We start from the raw sequence: 15,807 nt of genomic DNA, 5'->3' as shown, positions 1-15,807 counted from the left end.
TATAAAGCACTGAGCACACAGGGTTCCCAAGCTGAGAAATAAGATTTATCAAGTAAACCTTAGTGGGGGAGAAATATACAGAGGCCATGCACCACTTTAGGCTTTTCAAGGAGCTGGTAAGTATCAGGTTCTGCCTGATGGGAAGAGGCAAACAGCGGTAAAAATAGAAGGTCTTTCATTGTATTTAATTCAGCCCAGTCGGCTTCTTGTAACACACAAATAAGATGGCAGTTAGCAGAGATGTGGTACAGCTTATTGATTGGCACGCTGTAATTTGATAGAGTAGGTTAACACTGCAGTTTGAAATATTTGCTGCGCTGAGTTTGACAGTGAAGGATGGTATGGAGTCTGCAAAGCGAGATGTCTTAAAACCACTGAGGCATGTTGTAACATTTTCAATGGATAGGTCCTTCAAAACGGGAGCAAAAATGGCTTGTTTATCTTCACCTCCGTACCCAGTTCTGTTTCCCAGCAGGTTCTGCTGGCTTTTAGCCTGTAGCCTAAATCATAGCAGGTGAAACAGTGAGGAATATTCCCCTAGCCTCCCCCTGGGGGGGGGAATATATATATTATATAGAAAACCAGCAGTGAATTTGGAAGGAGAACTTGTTCAGATGATAACACTAAGTTTGTGTCTCCCTCAAGAAAAGAAGGTGAAAGAAAGAACAAGATGAGAGGCAGTGAGGGAAAGAAGAAAGGAGGAAAAGAATTTTTTAAAGGAGAGGTTTCTGTCTTCTGTGTGTCTTTGTTGGGAGTCACAAAAGCGGGGGGGGGGCCCTTCTCGTGCTCCTTGGGTGCTGCTTCTGGGCAGAACAGGGCTGGGCTCAAAAGGACCAGGACCCCAGACCCCCCAGGATGTGTTTTATGTAGCTGGAGCATGTGTGTGGCAGGAGTTCTCCAGAGACAGTGTCCTCTTCTGTTTTTGTTTTGCGGTATGCGGGCCCCTCACCGTTGCAGCCTCTCCCGCTGTGGAGCACAGGCTCCGGACGCGCAGGCTCAGCGGCCATGGCTCACGGGCCCAGCCGCTCCGCGGCACATGGGACTCTCCCAGACCGGGGCACGATCCCGTGTCCCCTGCATCGGCAGGTGGACTCTCAACCACTGCGCCACCAGGGAAGCCCATACCATACACTTTTTAAAGTTATTTTCAGGTTTTTAAAAATATTTATTTATTTTGGGCTGCGTCAGGTCTTCGTTGCAGCACGTGAGATCTTTCGTTGTGGCATGTGGGCTCTTCATTGCAGCACGCAGGCTTCTCTCTAGTTGTGGCACATGAGCTCCAGGGCGTGTGGGCTCAGTAGTTGCACCACGCAGGCTTAGTTACCCTGCGGCATGTGGGATCTTAGTTCCCCGATCAGGGATCGAACCAGCATCCCATGCACTGGAAGACGGATTCTCAACCACTGGACCACCAGGAAAGTCCCTATTTTCAGTTTCTTAAAAGCAAGTGAAAATGAGATAGCTTTTATCTTGGGTGTTCAGAGCTTCTGAAATAGGAAGCAAGATCTTTATCACAAAGCAGTCCCTGTGGTTATTCCTACAGAGTCACTGACCAGAGGGACAGCTCCTGACCTGGGTAATTTCAAATGGGACCATGGTGACTTTTGTAAAAGTTTTTTAGTAGAAGACTCTCTGCACTTAAGTTCAAGTTGTATTTAACACCTAACTTCCCAAAGTGCACATTTTCAGGTAGTGTGGGCATCTGTGTGAGTTATTATTTTAATCTTCCTTTGGCATTGGAACAGGGGGCGCTGATCCTGAGTTGGCTTTTAAAGTTTTGGAAAAAACTGCATAATTTAAAAGTCAAAATATTTTAAATCCCTCTTGAAAACATTTGAGGAGGAACAAATTGCCTTCTTTAACCAGAGTGGAGGTCGAATATAAAACAGCATCTTCTGAGCTGTAATAACAGGAAAACAAAACTAAATACATGGTACTTGAAACTTTAACTCCCTAAGTTATCCATGTTGCCAACTCTAATTTGGGAGAACAATTACTCCTTCTGCCTTTCTTTACATATTCTAGAGGAATGCTCCAGGGTACTTATCTGTGTGCTGAAAACAAAACAAAAGTTCATCCTGTCTATTTTTATTTGTTTAGTTATTTTTGGCTGCATTTTGTCTCCGTTGCTGCACACGGACTTTCTAGTTGTGGTGAGCAGGGGCTACTCTTCGTTGTGGTGCACAGGCTTCTCATTGCGGTGGCTTCTCTTGTTGTGGAGCACAGGCTCTAGGCACACGGGCTCAGTAGTTGTGGTTCGCAGGCTCCAGAGTGCAGGTCAGTAGTTGTGGCGCACGGGCTTAGTTGCTCCACGGCATGTGGATCTTCCTGGACAAGGGCTCAAACCTGTGTCCCCTGCATTGTCAGGCAGATTCTTAACCACTGCGCCACCAGCAAAGCCCCATGCTGTCTATTAAAGGGACTATAGATGTTAGGGCTGCCGCAGGACCATTTAAATGCATAGAAGCGAGGGACTAGAATAAGAAATTGATTTTGTCTCACTCCCCTGTGAGCCTGTTGTGCCGTGCCTACTGGCTGTTAACATTTCTTTGAGAATGTCTTAAAAATCACTTCCCTGCCATCCATATAATATTCGCCTTTTCAGCAACGTTGCTTAAACATTCCTTTTTAACGTAATTACACATGCTCTTATTGTTAACAACGCCAAAGTGGTAAACACCAACTTGGGCAAATGATCAGAAGGACAGGGTCTCTTTCTGCCTTGGTCATGTGCTAGTTATCTTCAACAAAATAATTATCACTCAGAAGCTTGCTTTTCTCATTTGTTGACTAAATTGGACTGAATATTCTCCAAACTCTCTATGATTCATTTTTCAAAACCACCAAAAACACCATGAACTTGCCCTTGCATCAGATAAATGGAAACAAGGTGTTCAGGGCTTCCCTGGTGGTGCAGTGGGTAAGAATCCACCTGCCAATCAGGGGACACGAGTTCGAGCCCTGGTCCGGGAAGATCCCACATGCCGCGGAACTAAGCCCGTGCACCGCAACTACTGAGCCTGCACTCCAGAGGCCGTGAGCCACAACTACTGAAGCTCCTGCACCTAGATCCCGTGCTCTGAAACAAGAGAAGCCACCGCAATGAGAAGCCTGCGCACCAGAACGAAGAGTAGCCCCTGCTCGAAACAACTAGAGACCACGAACAGCAACGAAGACCCAACGCAGACAAAAATAAATAAATTTATAAAAAAACAAAACAAAAAAACCCCACATACTAAATTATTATTTTAAAAAAAAGGAAGTGTTTATACAAATTGTACATGTATCATTCATGTTTACTCACAATAAAAATTACCATTAAAACTAGTTAAGGAGAGAGAGACCTTCAAGATGGCTGAAAAGTAAGACGCGGAGATCACCTTCCTCCCCACAGATACACCAGAAATACATCTACACGTGGAACAACTCCTACAGAACACCTACTGAACACTGGCAGAAGACCTCAGACCTCCCAAAAGGCAAGAAACTCCCCACGTACCTGGGTAGGGAAAAGAAAACAGAGGCAAAAGAATAGGGACGGGACCTGCATCTCTCTGGGAGGGAACTGTGAAGGAGGAAAGGTTTCCCACATGTTAGGAGCCCCTTCGCGGGGCGGAGACTGCGGGTGGCGGAGTGGGGGGAGCTTCGGAGCCGCGGAGGAGAGAACGGCAACAGGGGTGCGGGGAGAGATTCCCGCACAGAAGATTGGTGCCGACAGGCACTCACCAGCCCGAGAGGCTTGTCTGCTCACCTGCCGGGGTGGGTGGGGCTGGGAGCTGAGGCTCGGGCTTCGGTCGGAGCGCCTGGAGAGGACTGGGGGTGGCGGCGTGAACACAGCCTGCAGGGGGTTACTGCGCCATGACTAGCCGGGAGGGAGTCCGGGAAAATGTCTGGACCTGCCGAAGAGGCAAGAGACTTCTTACCTCTTTGTTTCCTGGTGCAAAGGAGAGGGGATTAAGAGCGCTACTTAAAGGAGCTCCAGACACGGGTGCGAGCTGCGGCTATCAGCGCGGACACCAGAGACAGACATGAGACGCTAAGGCTGCTGCTGTCACCACCAAGAAGCCTGTGCGCGAGCACAGCTCACTCTCCACACCTCCCCTCCCAGAAGCCTGTGCAGCCCGCCACTGCCAGGGTCCCGTGATCCAGGGACAACTTCCCCAGGAGAACGCACGCGCGCCTCAGGCTGGTGCACTGTCACGCCGGCCTCTGCTGCCACAGGCTCACCCCGCATCCATACACCTCCCTTCCCCCAGCCTGAGTGAGCCAGAGCCCCCGAATCAGCTGCTCCTTTAACCCCGTCCTGTCTGAACAAAGAACAGATGCCCTCCAGCGACCTACATGCAGAGGCGGGTCCAAATCCAAAGCTGAACCCCAGGAGCTGTGCAAACAAAGAAGAGAAAAGGAAATCTCTCCCAGAAGCCTCAGGAGCAGCGGATTAAATCTCCATCAACTTGATGTACCTGCATCTGTGGAATACATGAATAGAAACACAGGCACTAGTCCCCTCCACCAGGAAGCCTACATAACCCACTGAACCAACCTTAGCCACTGGGGGCAAACACCAAAAACAATGGGAACTATGAACCTGCAGCCTGCAAAAAGGAGACCCTAAACAGAGTAAGTTAAGCAAAACGAGAAGACAGATAAAAACATAGCAGATGAAGGAGCAAGGTAAAAACCCACCAGACCAAACAAATGAAGAGGAGGTAAGCAGTATACCTGAAAAAGAATTCAGAGAAATGATAGTAAAGATGATCCAAAATCATGGAAATACAATGGAGAGAATACAAGAAACGTTTAACAAGGACCTAGAAGAATTAACGAGCAAATACACAATGATGAACAACACAATAAGTGAATTAAAAATTATCTAGAAGGGGCTTCGCTGGTGGCACAGTGGTTGAGAGTCCGCCTGCCGATGCAGGGGACACGGGTTCATGCCCTGGTCTGGGAAGATCCCACATGCCGTGGAGTGGCTGGGCCCGTGAGCTATAGCCACTGAGCCTGCGTGTCTGGAGCCTGTGCTGTGCAACAGGAGAGGCCACAACAGTGAGAGGCCTGCGTACTGCAAAAAAAAAAAAAAATTCTCTAGAAGGAATCAATAGCAGAATAAGTGAGGCAGAAAAACAGATAAGGGACCTGGAAGATAAAATAGTGGAAATAACTACTGTAAGAATGAAAAGAATTGAGGACAGTCTTAGAGACCTCTGGGACAACATCAAACACACCAACATAAGAAGAAGAGAAAAAGAAAGGGACTGAGAAAATATTTGAAGAGATTATAGTTGAACTATGGTAAAGGAAATAGTTAATCAAGTCCAGGAAGTGCAGAGAGTCCCATACAGGATAAATCCAAGGAGAAACACGCCAAGACACATATTAATCAAAGTATCAAAAATTAAATACAAAGAAAAGATATTAAAAGTAGCAAGGGAAAAACAACAAATAATATACAAGGGAATCCCCATAAGGTAAACAGCTGACCTTCAGCAGAAACTCTGCAAGCCAGAAGGGACTGGCAGGACATATTTAAAGTGATGAAAGGGAAAAACCTATAACCAAGATTACCTAGAAAGGATCTCATTCAGATTCGATGGAGAAATTAAAACCTTTACCAACAAGCAAAAGCTAAGACAATTCAGTGCCACTAAACCAGCTTTACAACAAATGCTGAAGGAACTTCTCTATGCAGGAAACACAAAAGAAGGAAAAGACCTACAATAACAAACCCAAAACAATTAAGAAAATGGGAATAGGAACATACATATTGATAATTACCTTAAATGTAAATGGACTAAATGCTCACACCAAAAGATACAGATCGGCTGAATGAATACAAAAACAAGACCCATATGTTTGCTGTCTACAAGAGACCCATTTCAAACCTAGGGACAAATAGAGACTGAAAGTGAGGGGATGGAAAAAGATATTCTGTGCAAGTGGAAATCAAAAGAAAGCTACAGTAGCAATTCTCGTATCAGACAAAACAGACTTTAAAATAAAGACTATTAGAAGAGACAAAGAAGGACAGTACATAATGATCAAGGGATCGATCCAAGAAGAAGATATAACAATTGTAAATATTTATGCACCCAACATAGGAGCACCTCAATATATAAGGCTAATGCCAACAGCCATCAAAGGGGAATCGACAGTAACACATTCATAGTAGGTAACTTTAACACCCCACTTTCACCAATGGACAGATCATCCAAAATGAAAGTAAAGAAGGAAACACAAGCTTTAAATGATGCATTAAACAAGAAGGACTTAATTGATATTTATAGGACATTCCATCCAAAAACAACAGAATACACATTTTTCTCAAGTGCTCATGGAACATTCTCCAGGATAGATCATATCTTGTGTCACAAATCAAGCCTTGGTAAATTTAAGAAAATTGAAATTGTATCAAGTATCTTTTCCGACCACAACACTATGAGACTAGACATCAATTACAGGGAAAAAAAATCTGTAAAAAATACACACACATGGAGGCTAAACAATATGCTACTAAATAAGCAAGATATCACTGAAGAAATCAAAGAGGAAATCAAAAAATACCAAGAAAGAAATGACAATGGAAACAAAATGACCCAAAACCTATGGGATGCAGGAAAAATACAATCATACCTCAAGAAACATGAAAAATCTCAAATAAACTACCTAAACTTACACCTACAGCAATTAGAGAAAGAAAAACAAAAAAACCCCAAAGTTAGCAGAAGGAAAGAAATCATAAGATCAGATCAGAAATAAATGGAAAAGAAATGAAGGAAATAATAGCAAAGATCAATAAAACTAAAAAGTGGTTCTTTGAGAAGATAAACAAAATTAGTAAACCATTAGCCAGACTTATCAACTGACACTGCAGAAATACAAAGGATCATGAGAGATTACTACAAGCAACTATGGCAGTAAAATGGACACCCTGGAAGAAATGGACAAATTCTTAGAAAAGCACAACATTCAGATACTGAACCTGGAAGAAATAGAAAATATAAACAGACCAGTCACAAGCACTGAAATTGAGACTGTGATTAAAAATCTTCCAACAAACAAAAGCCCAGGACCTGATGGCTTCACAGGCAAATTCTATCAAATATTTAGAGAAGAGGTAACACCTATCCTTCTCAAACTCTTCCAAAATGTGACAGAGGGAGGAACACTCCCAAATTCATTCTACGAGTCCACCATCACCCTGATACCAAAACCAGACAAAGTTATGATTAAAAAAACCCTCCAGAAAGGCATAGAGGGAACTTACCTCAACATAATACAGGCCATATATGACAAACCCACCACCAACTTCATTCTCAATGGTGAAAAACTGAAAGCATTTCCACTAAGATCAGGAACAAGACAAGGTTGCCTGCCCATTCTCCCCACTATTATTCCACATAGTTTTGGAAGTTTTAGCCACAGCAATCAGAGAAGAAAAGGAAATAAAAGGAATCCAAATCAGAAAAGAAGAAGTAAAGCTGTCACTGTTTGCAGATGACATGATACTATACATAGAGAATCCTAGAGAGGCTACCAGAAAACTACTAGAGCTAATCAATGAATTTGGTCAAGTAGCAGGATACAAAATTAATGCACAGAAATCTTGCATTCCTATACACTAATGATGAAAAATCTGAAAGAGAAATTAAGGAAACACTCCCATTTACCATTGCAACACAAAGAATAAAATATCTAGGAATAAACCTACCTAAGGAGAAAAAAAACCTATATGCAGAAAACTACAAGACACTGATGAAGGAAATTAAAGATGATACAAATAGATGGAGAGATATACCGTGTTCTTGGAAAGGAAGAATCAACATTGTGAAAATGACTCTACTACCCAAAGCAATCTACAGATTCAACGCAATCCCTATGAAGCTACCACTGGCATTTTTCACAGAACTAGAATAAAAAATTTCACAATTTGTATGGAAACACAAAAGACCCCGAATAGCCAGAGCAATCTTGAGAAAGAAAACTGGAGCTGGAGGAATCAGGCTCAGTGATCAAGACAGTATGGTACTGGCACAAAAACAGAAATGTAGGTCAATGGAACCGGATAGAAAGCCCAGAGATAAACCCACGCACATATGGTCACCTTATCTTTGATAAAGGAGTCAAGAATATACAGTGCAGAAAATACAGCCTCCAATAAGTGGTGCTGGGAAAACTGGACAGCTACGTGTGAAAGAATGAAATTAGAACACTCGCTAACTCTATTCACAAAAAGTAAAACTCAAAAATGGATTAAAGACCTAAATATAAGGCCAGACAGTATAAAACTCTTAGAGGAAAACATAGGCAGAACACTCTACGACATAAATCACAGCAAGATCCTTTTTGACCCACCTCCTATACAAATGGAAATGAAACAAAACAGATGAGACCTAATCAAACTTCAAAGCTTTTGCACAGTAAAGGAAACTGTAAACATGAAGCAACTGACAAAAGATTAATCTTCAAATTTACAAGCAGCTCATTCAGCTCAGTATCAAAACATACAACCCAATCCAAAATTGGCAGCAGACCTAAATAGAAATTTCTCCGAAGATATACGGATTGCCAACAAACACATGAAAGAAGGCTCAACATCACTGATCATTAGAGAAATGGAAATCAAAACTACACTGAGGTATCACCTCACACCAGTCAGAATGGCCATCATCAAAAAGTCGACAAACAACAAATGCTGGCGAGGGTGTGAAGAAAAGCAACCCTCTTGCACTGTTGGTGGGAATGTAAATTGTTACAACCATTATGGAGAACGGTATGGAGGATCCTCAAAAAACTAAATATAGAACTACCATATGATCCAGCAGTCCCACTCCTGGGCATATATCCAGAGAAAACCATAACTCAGAAAGACACATGCACCCCAATGTTCATAGCAGCAACACATGCACCCCAATGTTCACAGCAGCACTATTTACAATAGCCAAGACATGGAAGCAACCTAAATGTCCATCAACAGAGGAATGGATAAAGAAGTGGTACATATATGCAATAGAATATTAGCCATAAAAAAGAATTAAATAATGCCATTTGCAGCAACATGGATGGACCTAGAGGTTGTCATACTGAGTGAAGTCAGAGAAAGACATATATCAAAGCTTTATATATATTAAAAGCTTTCCTTCATCCTTAAAATGTCCACTGAGCAAGGCAGCGTGGAAAACAAAGACCAACCAGACGTAGATCCTGCACTGTCAAGGTTATGGCACAGCAGAGAACAAATAACTTATGTCAGAGAGCGACTCATGCCACAGGTGTAAAAATAACATGAAACTGGAAGAGTGAGAACGCTTATCCCCAGCTGGAAATTATTTGAGTCAGGTTTTGTGGGACAGGTAGACATTCAGAAATAGAGAAGCAAAATTCTGAGAGAAGAAATATCATGGGCAGAGGCTTGGAAGGAGAGAATCTCCAGGCACTTCCAGGGCACAGCTGGTAGTGTCACAGGTGGTAGTGTCATTTAGGAATCAGAGGGGAAAATGAGATGTAATCCATGGGGATTTCCCTAAAAATGGGAGACAAAACACACTTCAGCTTGTCTGTGGTTAACATCCTTCTAAACAAGGAGACACTACTGCTCAGTTGAACAGCTGAGAGCAAAAATTCTAAATAAAGAAACGTGATCATCTTCTGCAACAGGGTTTCTCAACCTCAGCACTATTGGCATTTTGGACTAGGTTAACTCCTTGCTGTCCTACACAATGCGGGATGCTGGCAAAGCAGCATCACAGGACTTACTAAGAAGTCAGTAGCACCCGCCCAACACCAGGTATAACGATCAGCATCTCCAGACACTGCTCAGTGGCCCAGGGCACACAACTACCCCCAGTTGTAAGCTGCTGGTCCCCCCAGCTCAGTGACTCAGGCATAGACAGGATTAAGGAACAAGGCAAGCCCTTCAACGTGAGGCAAATGGGGCAGGGGTCCAGTTTGCTTCCAGAAGCATAGAGTATTCATAAATGTCACTCTTACAAAATATAGACAGGATGTTTCTTATAACTCTATTCACTGTTACAAGTAAGTAAAACCTGACTTCCCTAAAGTGTGGTTTCCAACCCACCCTTCTCTTTTACTTGACGGTCTCTCACATGAATGAAGGCAGCTATCACATCCTCCATACCATCCTAATGTTGGCAAGAGGTGGTCTCTTGACCATCATATATTTAACATTTGTAATCATATGTGGCGTAAATGCTGTTGTAGTTACAGAAATGCTCGTGACATAGTTTTAAAAACTCTTTGTGAAAGAAAGTCCATTTCTAGTTATGGTGATGGAAATTAAGAGAAAATATTGATTGATGTCTAAGAAAGAGATGGTTCTCAGTAACAAAATGTAAGACTGATAAAACAAGTGACTAAAATTCTAAATCTTATGCATGTCTGTACTCAGGAATTCTGAGATGTGGCAGCTTCTTTCTCTTTTTTTTAATTTTAAAGGTAATGAGGGTGGGGAGGGAACCCATGGGTACAATCCCACACATGTACCTATTACATTACCTTAAGAGGATCCTAAAGTCTGATTCTTTCACTTCCTTAAAGATTTAGCTGTAAGGAATAAATGTCGAAGTAAGTATCTGATGATCACAGTAGGTTCTTGATGGCTAAGAGAGATGAGAGACATCATTACAGGGGTAGGGGAGAGAATTTTTTCATGTACAATTTTTTGGCAATACCTCGAGAATATTTAAGGCAATTAAGCAACAGGTTATAATTTTTACTGGTTAAGAATATATTCCTGATCTATGTATTAACAGGCTGGCATGATCCTTTGAAGGAACCATAGGAAAAGAATCACCAAATCCATCAATAAAGACTTGGTGGTAATGTTCTCTCTTTTACTTCACAGGTGTCCTTGAATGGCCATTTTGGACAAAACTGGTTGTGGTGGCCATCGGCTTCACGGGAGGTTTGGTCTTCATGTACGTACAGTGCAAGGTCTACGTTCAGCTGTGGCGCAGGCTGAAGGCCTACAACCGTGTGATCTTTGTGCAGAACTGCCCTGACACGGCCAAGAGGCTGGAGAAGAACTGCTCCTGCACGGTGAACACGGATGCCAAGGACGCCGGGGCAGTAGTGCCTGCCTTACAAACGGGGACCAACACACTGCCACCTTCAGAGGGCGGCCCCCCCGAAGTCATACCTGTGTGATGGGGCCAGCCGGGAGCGTGTCACTGGAGTATCGCCTGGCCCTCAGCCACTACAAGTGACAGAAGTGATCCTGAGTTAGTCACCCTCATTATCTTCTCTCCTCTTTCTGACTCATTTGTCCTTTCTTTGCTCAAAAAGAAAGGAGAAGAAACACCAAATGATCAGGATCCCATGAAGTAGTCTCAAGTGTGAAGAGAAAATGTGAAAAGTTGGCTGGAGAACGATTTGTGAGACAAGGACCGCTGGAGCAAGGAATGCTTTCAGGCAATGAGGAGAGACTAACTGGACAGACCCATGAGTCTTCACAGTAACAGGGCAAGGTCAAGAATACAGACTTGAATTGCAACATGTCCTTCTTCTAGGGCCTTGTAATGTTAACTCTCTCATCTGGAAATGACAAACACATTTGGTTTTAAGCTTGAAATTATCTGCATTATCCCTAAGGCACATCAGAAGCAAACTCAGAAGATGCATATTTTGATATTCATACTTTGACAGCTAACAGGTTTTATGGCTATAGTGGAGTCCAGTTGTTTTGACAGATGCATGTTTTTAAAATAGATGCAATACACATTTCAAGATATTAATACTTGGAATTATGTTTAAATCATGATTTTCAGAGATTTTTGGGTTTAATTAGCTCTGTTAAATACCCACAGAAGCCTTGTATACTCCACCTGGACCCTCTAAAACAGTGTTGTCCAACAGAAATATGTGTGCCACAAATGAAGGCCACATATGCAAATTTAGATTTTCTAGTAGCCCCATTAGAAAAAGTAAAAATAGGTGAAATGAATTTTGATAATATATATTATTTAACACTATATATACCCAAGTTATCATTTCAATGTCATCAATATAAAAGAAGTATTGAGTTATTTTACAGCTCTTTTTATGAACCAAGTCTTCAAAATCCAGTATGTTTACAGCATAGCTCAATTTGAATTAAACTTATTGGCTAGTGCAGCCCTAAAATTAGAGACAAAGCCTCTGCTTCATTTAACAATTGAATCTTTCAAAACAGCAGCTTAATTCACTTTTATTCAAAGTATCACAAATACTATTTTACAAAGCACTAAATTAATCAAATTAAATATCTTGGTTAAGAGTTAGGTGAAGTTACCATTTCTCTGAAGGGTGAAAAAACAAAACTACAAAGCAATCTGCCTGTGGTAAGTTCTGAAATTAACTTATTTGCTACTATGAAGCACTTATAATAGGGAAAATAATTTACAAACGTACCTTTTTTTTTATGAGGTGTCAACTTGACAGATGAGTAGTTATGACCAAGCATTAGACTGTATTTTAAAAAGCTGACAGTATTTCCCTTGCTCAGCTGGGAGGCAAAAATATTCAACAGATTCTGTGCTAAGTAATAAATTGAATTGTTTAGGTTTGACAGTTCAGTTGATTATTGTATTCTTTGCATATTCATGTAAAACTGAAATGTGAATGACATAGCAGTGAGCTAGATTAATGATTATAAATATAGTGTGGCCTGTTAAAGAGAGATGTCTTACATAAAATGAGGTGATTTATTTTTGCTAGCTGTCGTATTTATTATTGTGAAAAGGCAACCGTGATCGCCATAGAACCAAAGCATGGGTATCGTATTGCACAAATCTGGGTATCACATTGATGCACTTTGTAACTGTCAGTGGGCTTTTTCAAAACTCACACGTTACCATAGGGAAAGAAAAGAGAAATAACCTTTTACTGAAGAGAAGTCTGATTCGATATGAGTAGTGGCTGACACTGAGTCCAAATAGTCCCAGTTCCTAGAAATAAAGCAAAGGTCAACAGTATCAACTTTGTGTGTGTGTGGCATGTGTTTGTTCCTGTATATACATGAGAAAAACGTCAAGGTATTCAGTCAGGCAGGAAACAAAAGGTTTAAAACCCATCTTTCTTAAAACTTGCTGTAGGAGTGCGGAATGAAGGCACAGGAAAAACTAAGTTGAGGCAACTAAACTGGACCAAAATTTCTGCACAAATAAAGACATAGTGGTGTAATTAAAAATATATGAAGCTTAAACAACCTGGACTTTGTATTAACTCCTTAAATTTCCATTTTCAAGGTTTAAGATAAATGCACTCATGGATAATGAAGCTTTAGGGGATTTCACCGTGGCACCTCACCCAAGGGATTAAATGTGATTCATTCTTTTCTGATAATTTTCCTAAGCATTTTACTAATCCATTTCTCCTGAGGTTTAGCAATGGCAACAGTTGTTTACAAATATTCCTGAGGGAACAAAATCTAGCCACCAGCAAACAAAGAAATGTTGATTTCTCTTTTGTTTGCTCTGTAAGGAAAAGGATTATTTACCTGAATTATACCATAAATACCATTTAAATTCTGTCCAAACTTTAGCAATACAGGTAAGTGCATAATTTCACAGTGGAAGATGATTGGCTTAGTAAGTAATAATTTATTAAGGGGCATACCAAACACTAAGAAATTCTAGAATGAAAAGTAAGGATAAGCATTACTGTATTAATGATAAAAAATGACATGGTGTTTTAAAACCATACGTAAATTCTCAAAATGAACTTGAATAGGCTTTGATTTTCTTGAAATGAGAAAATAATATAGCTCCCTAACACATTAAAAGTCAACATCATTCTGCTATTCTTTAAATTTAAACACTGAACTCCTGAATTTAAATCTTTAAAAGTTTTCCTGTAATGGCTGTTGGTAGTTCAAACAATCTGAAGTAACTATGTGCATTTAAAACCTAGTGTTGATTCTTTTCTTTTATGTTCTGTGTGGCAGTGGTACACTTGTCCTTTCGAGGACCGGGTTTGGCTTTGTGACAACACTTTTGTGGACTGGATATGCCCTTCAAAAAGAAAAACTGCTCTCCGGAATGGCAATTTTTTGAAGCATGCTCACCTGCTTATGTAAGAAATAAAATGGAATTGCAACAAAGAATGAAATTGAAGAATAAACTTACAGTTCTGCTAAAACCTTGGCTTTTTATCATCATGAATCTGTGGTATTATCAATACCAGAAAACATACATTTATGCTGTTGATTTTTTTAAAGAACTGTCACTCTAATTGTGTAAAATCGAAGATTAAATTGTAAAGAAATGAAATCCAGTATTTTTTTTAAAAGTGAAGCCCAAAGGGCAATTAAACTTAAGTACAAACAAAATGTAAACAAACAAAACAAAAATGTTCCCATCGACTTGGGATATAAAGCAATGGAGAAATAAAAGGAAGACAGGTATATATATACTCGGGAGTCTTTCAAAATGCCCTAGGATTAAATCTCACTCCGAGCTTGTTACATGTGATTATAGTCCCAGAGATGGCCACATAGTTACATTTATCTTGTTTTGCAAAAGGTCCCTAAAACTATCTATTCTCACTCCGAGCTGCTGTTACATGTGATTATAGTTCCAGAGAGATGGCCACATAGTCACACTCACCTTGTTTTGCAAAAGGTCCCCAAAACATCTACTTATTTGGGCTGGAAAACTAGCTCATTAGAGCAATGACATCACTAAGATACTCTAATTGTCATGGAGGAGAGGTGGGGAGGAAGGTTTTTCCATCTGTCTGCCTGACACAATTTCCCTTTCCTTGCCATGACAATGAATATTTTGGAACGAAGTAGAGCTCTTAAAACTGATCATTATCATTATGGTAGCTGTCATACGATAATTGTGTAGGACTTACTTACACTTTAATGAAGAAAGATGAAAATTAGTTTTCTTTCCTTAAGTCAGCCCAAAGGTGCTATTTTACCTGTCAATACAGTTGAAAGGAAGTACTGTTATTTTGGGCTGCAGTGTTTCCTCCACATCTGAAGAAAGCCCATTTGAAACTGCATTAAAACAAACAAGGAAAAATTATTTTAACTGTGTGCAATTTGGGGGATTGAGCATTTGTACTTTTTTCGGTTTTACCTAATTCTCTTGCATGAACGATTTACTGTTTTTTGTGAATAATGTGTACTAAGACAAAGTAAGGAAGAGAAAATAATTACCTGTGAAAAACAGACTTTGTATATTAAACAAGTGATCCAAACCTTTGTTGTGGTTTCTGTATTTTTTGCCTAACTTACCTGGATTTCTGCAGATTTGTATCTGCAACATTCAAACAGCCTTGAGTTCTTAAGATTTTTTTTTTAAATATATAAATTTATTTATTTGTTTTATTTTTGGCTGCGCTGGGTCTTCGTTGCTGTGTGCGGGCTTTCTCTAGTTGCGGTGAGCAGGGGCTACTCTTTGTTGCGGCGCGTGGGCTTCTCATTGCCGTGGCTTCTCTTGTTGCAGAGCATGGGCTCCAGGTGCGCGGGCTTCAGTAGTTGTAGCTCATGGGCTTAGCTGCTCTGTGGCATGTGGGATCCTCCTGGGCCAGAGATCCAACCCGTGTCCCCTGCATTGGCAGGCGGATTCCTAACCACTGCGCCGCCAGGGAAGCCCGAGTTCTTAACATTTTATAACGGTCTGGGTTTTTAAGCAGGGTCTGAACATATTTATATAAACATAAAGCAACATTCATTTTTAAGTTAAAATCATAACACTGTTTTTGAAACTGAAAATGGGATTCTCATATAAGAGAATAAGCTAAACAGCAAACTGTTGTGTAGAGACAATTATTTACCATAATCAATTCAAGTGTAAC

At 40.9% G+C, this 15,807-nt stretch overlaps 1 protein-coding gene and 1 long non-coding RNA gene across 3 annotated transcripts in view; one reads left to right on the top strand and one right to left on the bottom strand.

Moving 5' to 3' along the window:
• Positions 1–11,533, top strand: part of MARCHF1 (membrane associated ring-CH-type finger 1) — a 322,296-nt gene extending 310,763 nt beyond the window's left edge. For both annotated transcript variants that reach the window (XM_060147541.1, XM_060147540.1), the window contains one exon: positions 10,868–11,533. In XM_060147541.1, coding sequence (XP_060003524.1) covers positions 10,868–11,169 — 302 coding nt within the window. In that variant the 3' untranslated portion in view covers positions 11,170–11,533. The remainder of the gene's footprint in view (positions 1–10,867) is intronic.
• Positions 167–12,849, bottom strand: LOC132519624 (uncharacterized). Its single transcript, XR_009540214.1, has 5 exons — positions 12,412–12,849; positions 11,162–11,556; positions 10,519–10,622; positions 3,752–4,469; positions 167–1,900 (listed from the first exon to the last, which is right to left on the bottom strand). It is a non-coding gene; the product is annotated as an uncharacterized LOC132519624 (long non-coding RNA).
• Positions 12,850–15,807: the final 2,958 nt, after the last annotated feature.

Source organism: Lagenorhynchus albirostris, chromosome 4, assembly GCF_949774975.1.
Source record: "Lagenorhynchus albirostris chromosome 4, mLagAlb1.1, whole genome shotgun sequence".
Classification (NCBI taxonomy): domain Eukaryota; kingdom Metazoa; phylum Chordata; class Mammalia; order Artiodactyla; family Delphinidae; genus Lagenorhynchus; species Lagenorhynchus albirostris.
This window is presented reverse-complemented; position numbering and strand designations above follow the sequence as displayed.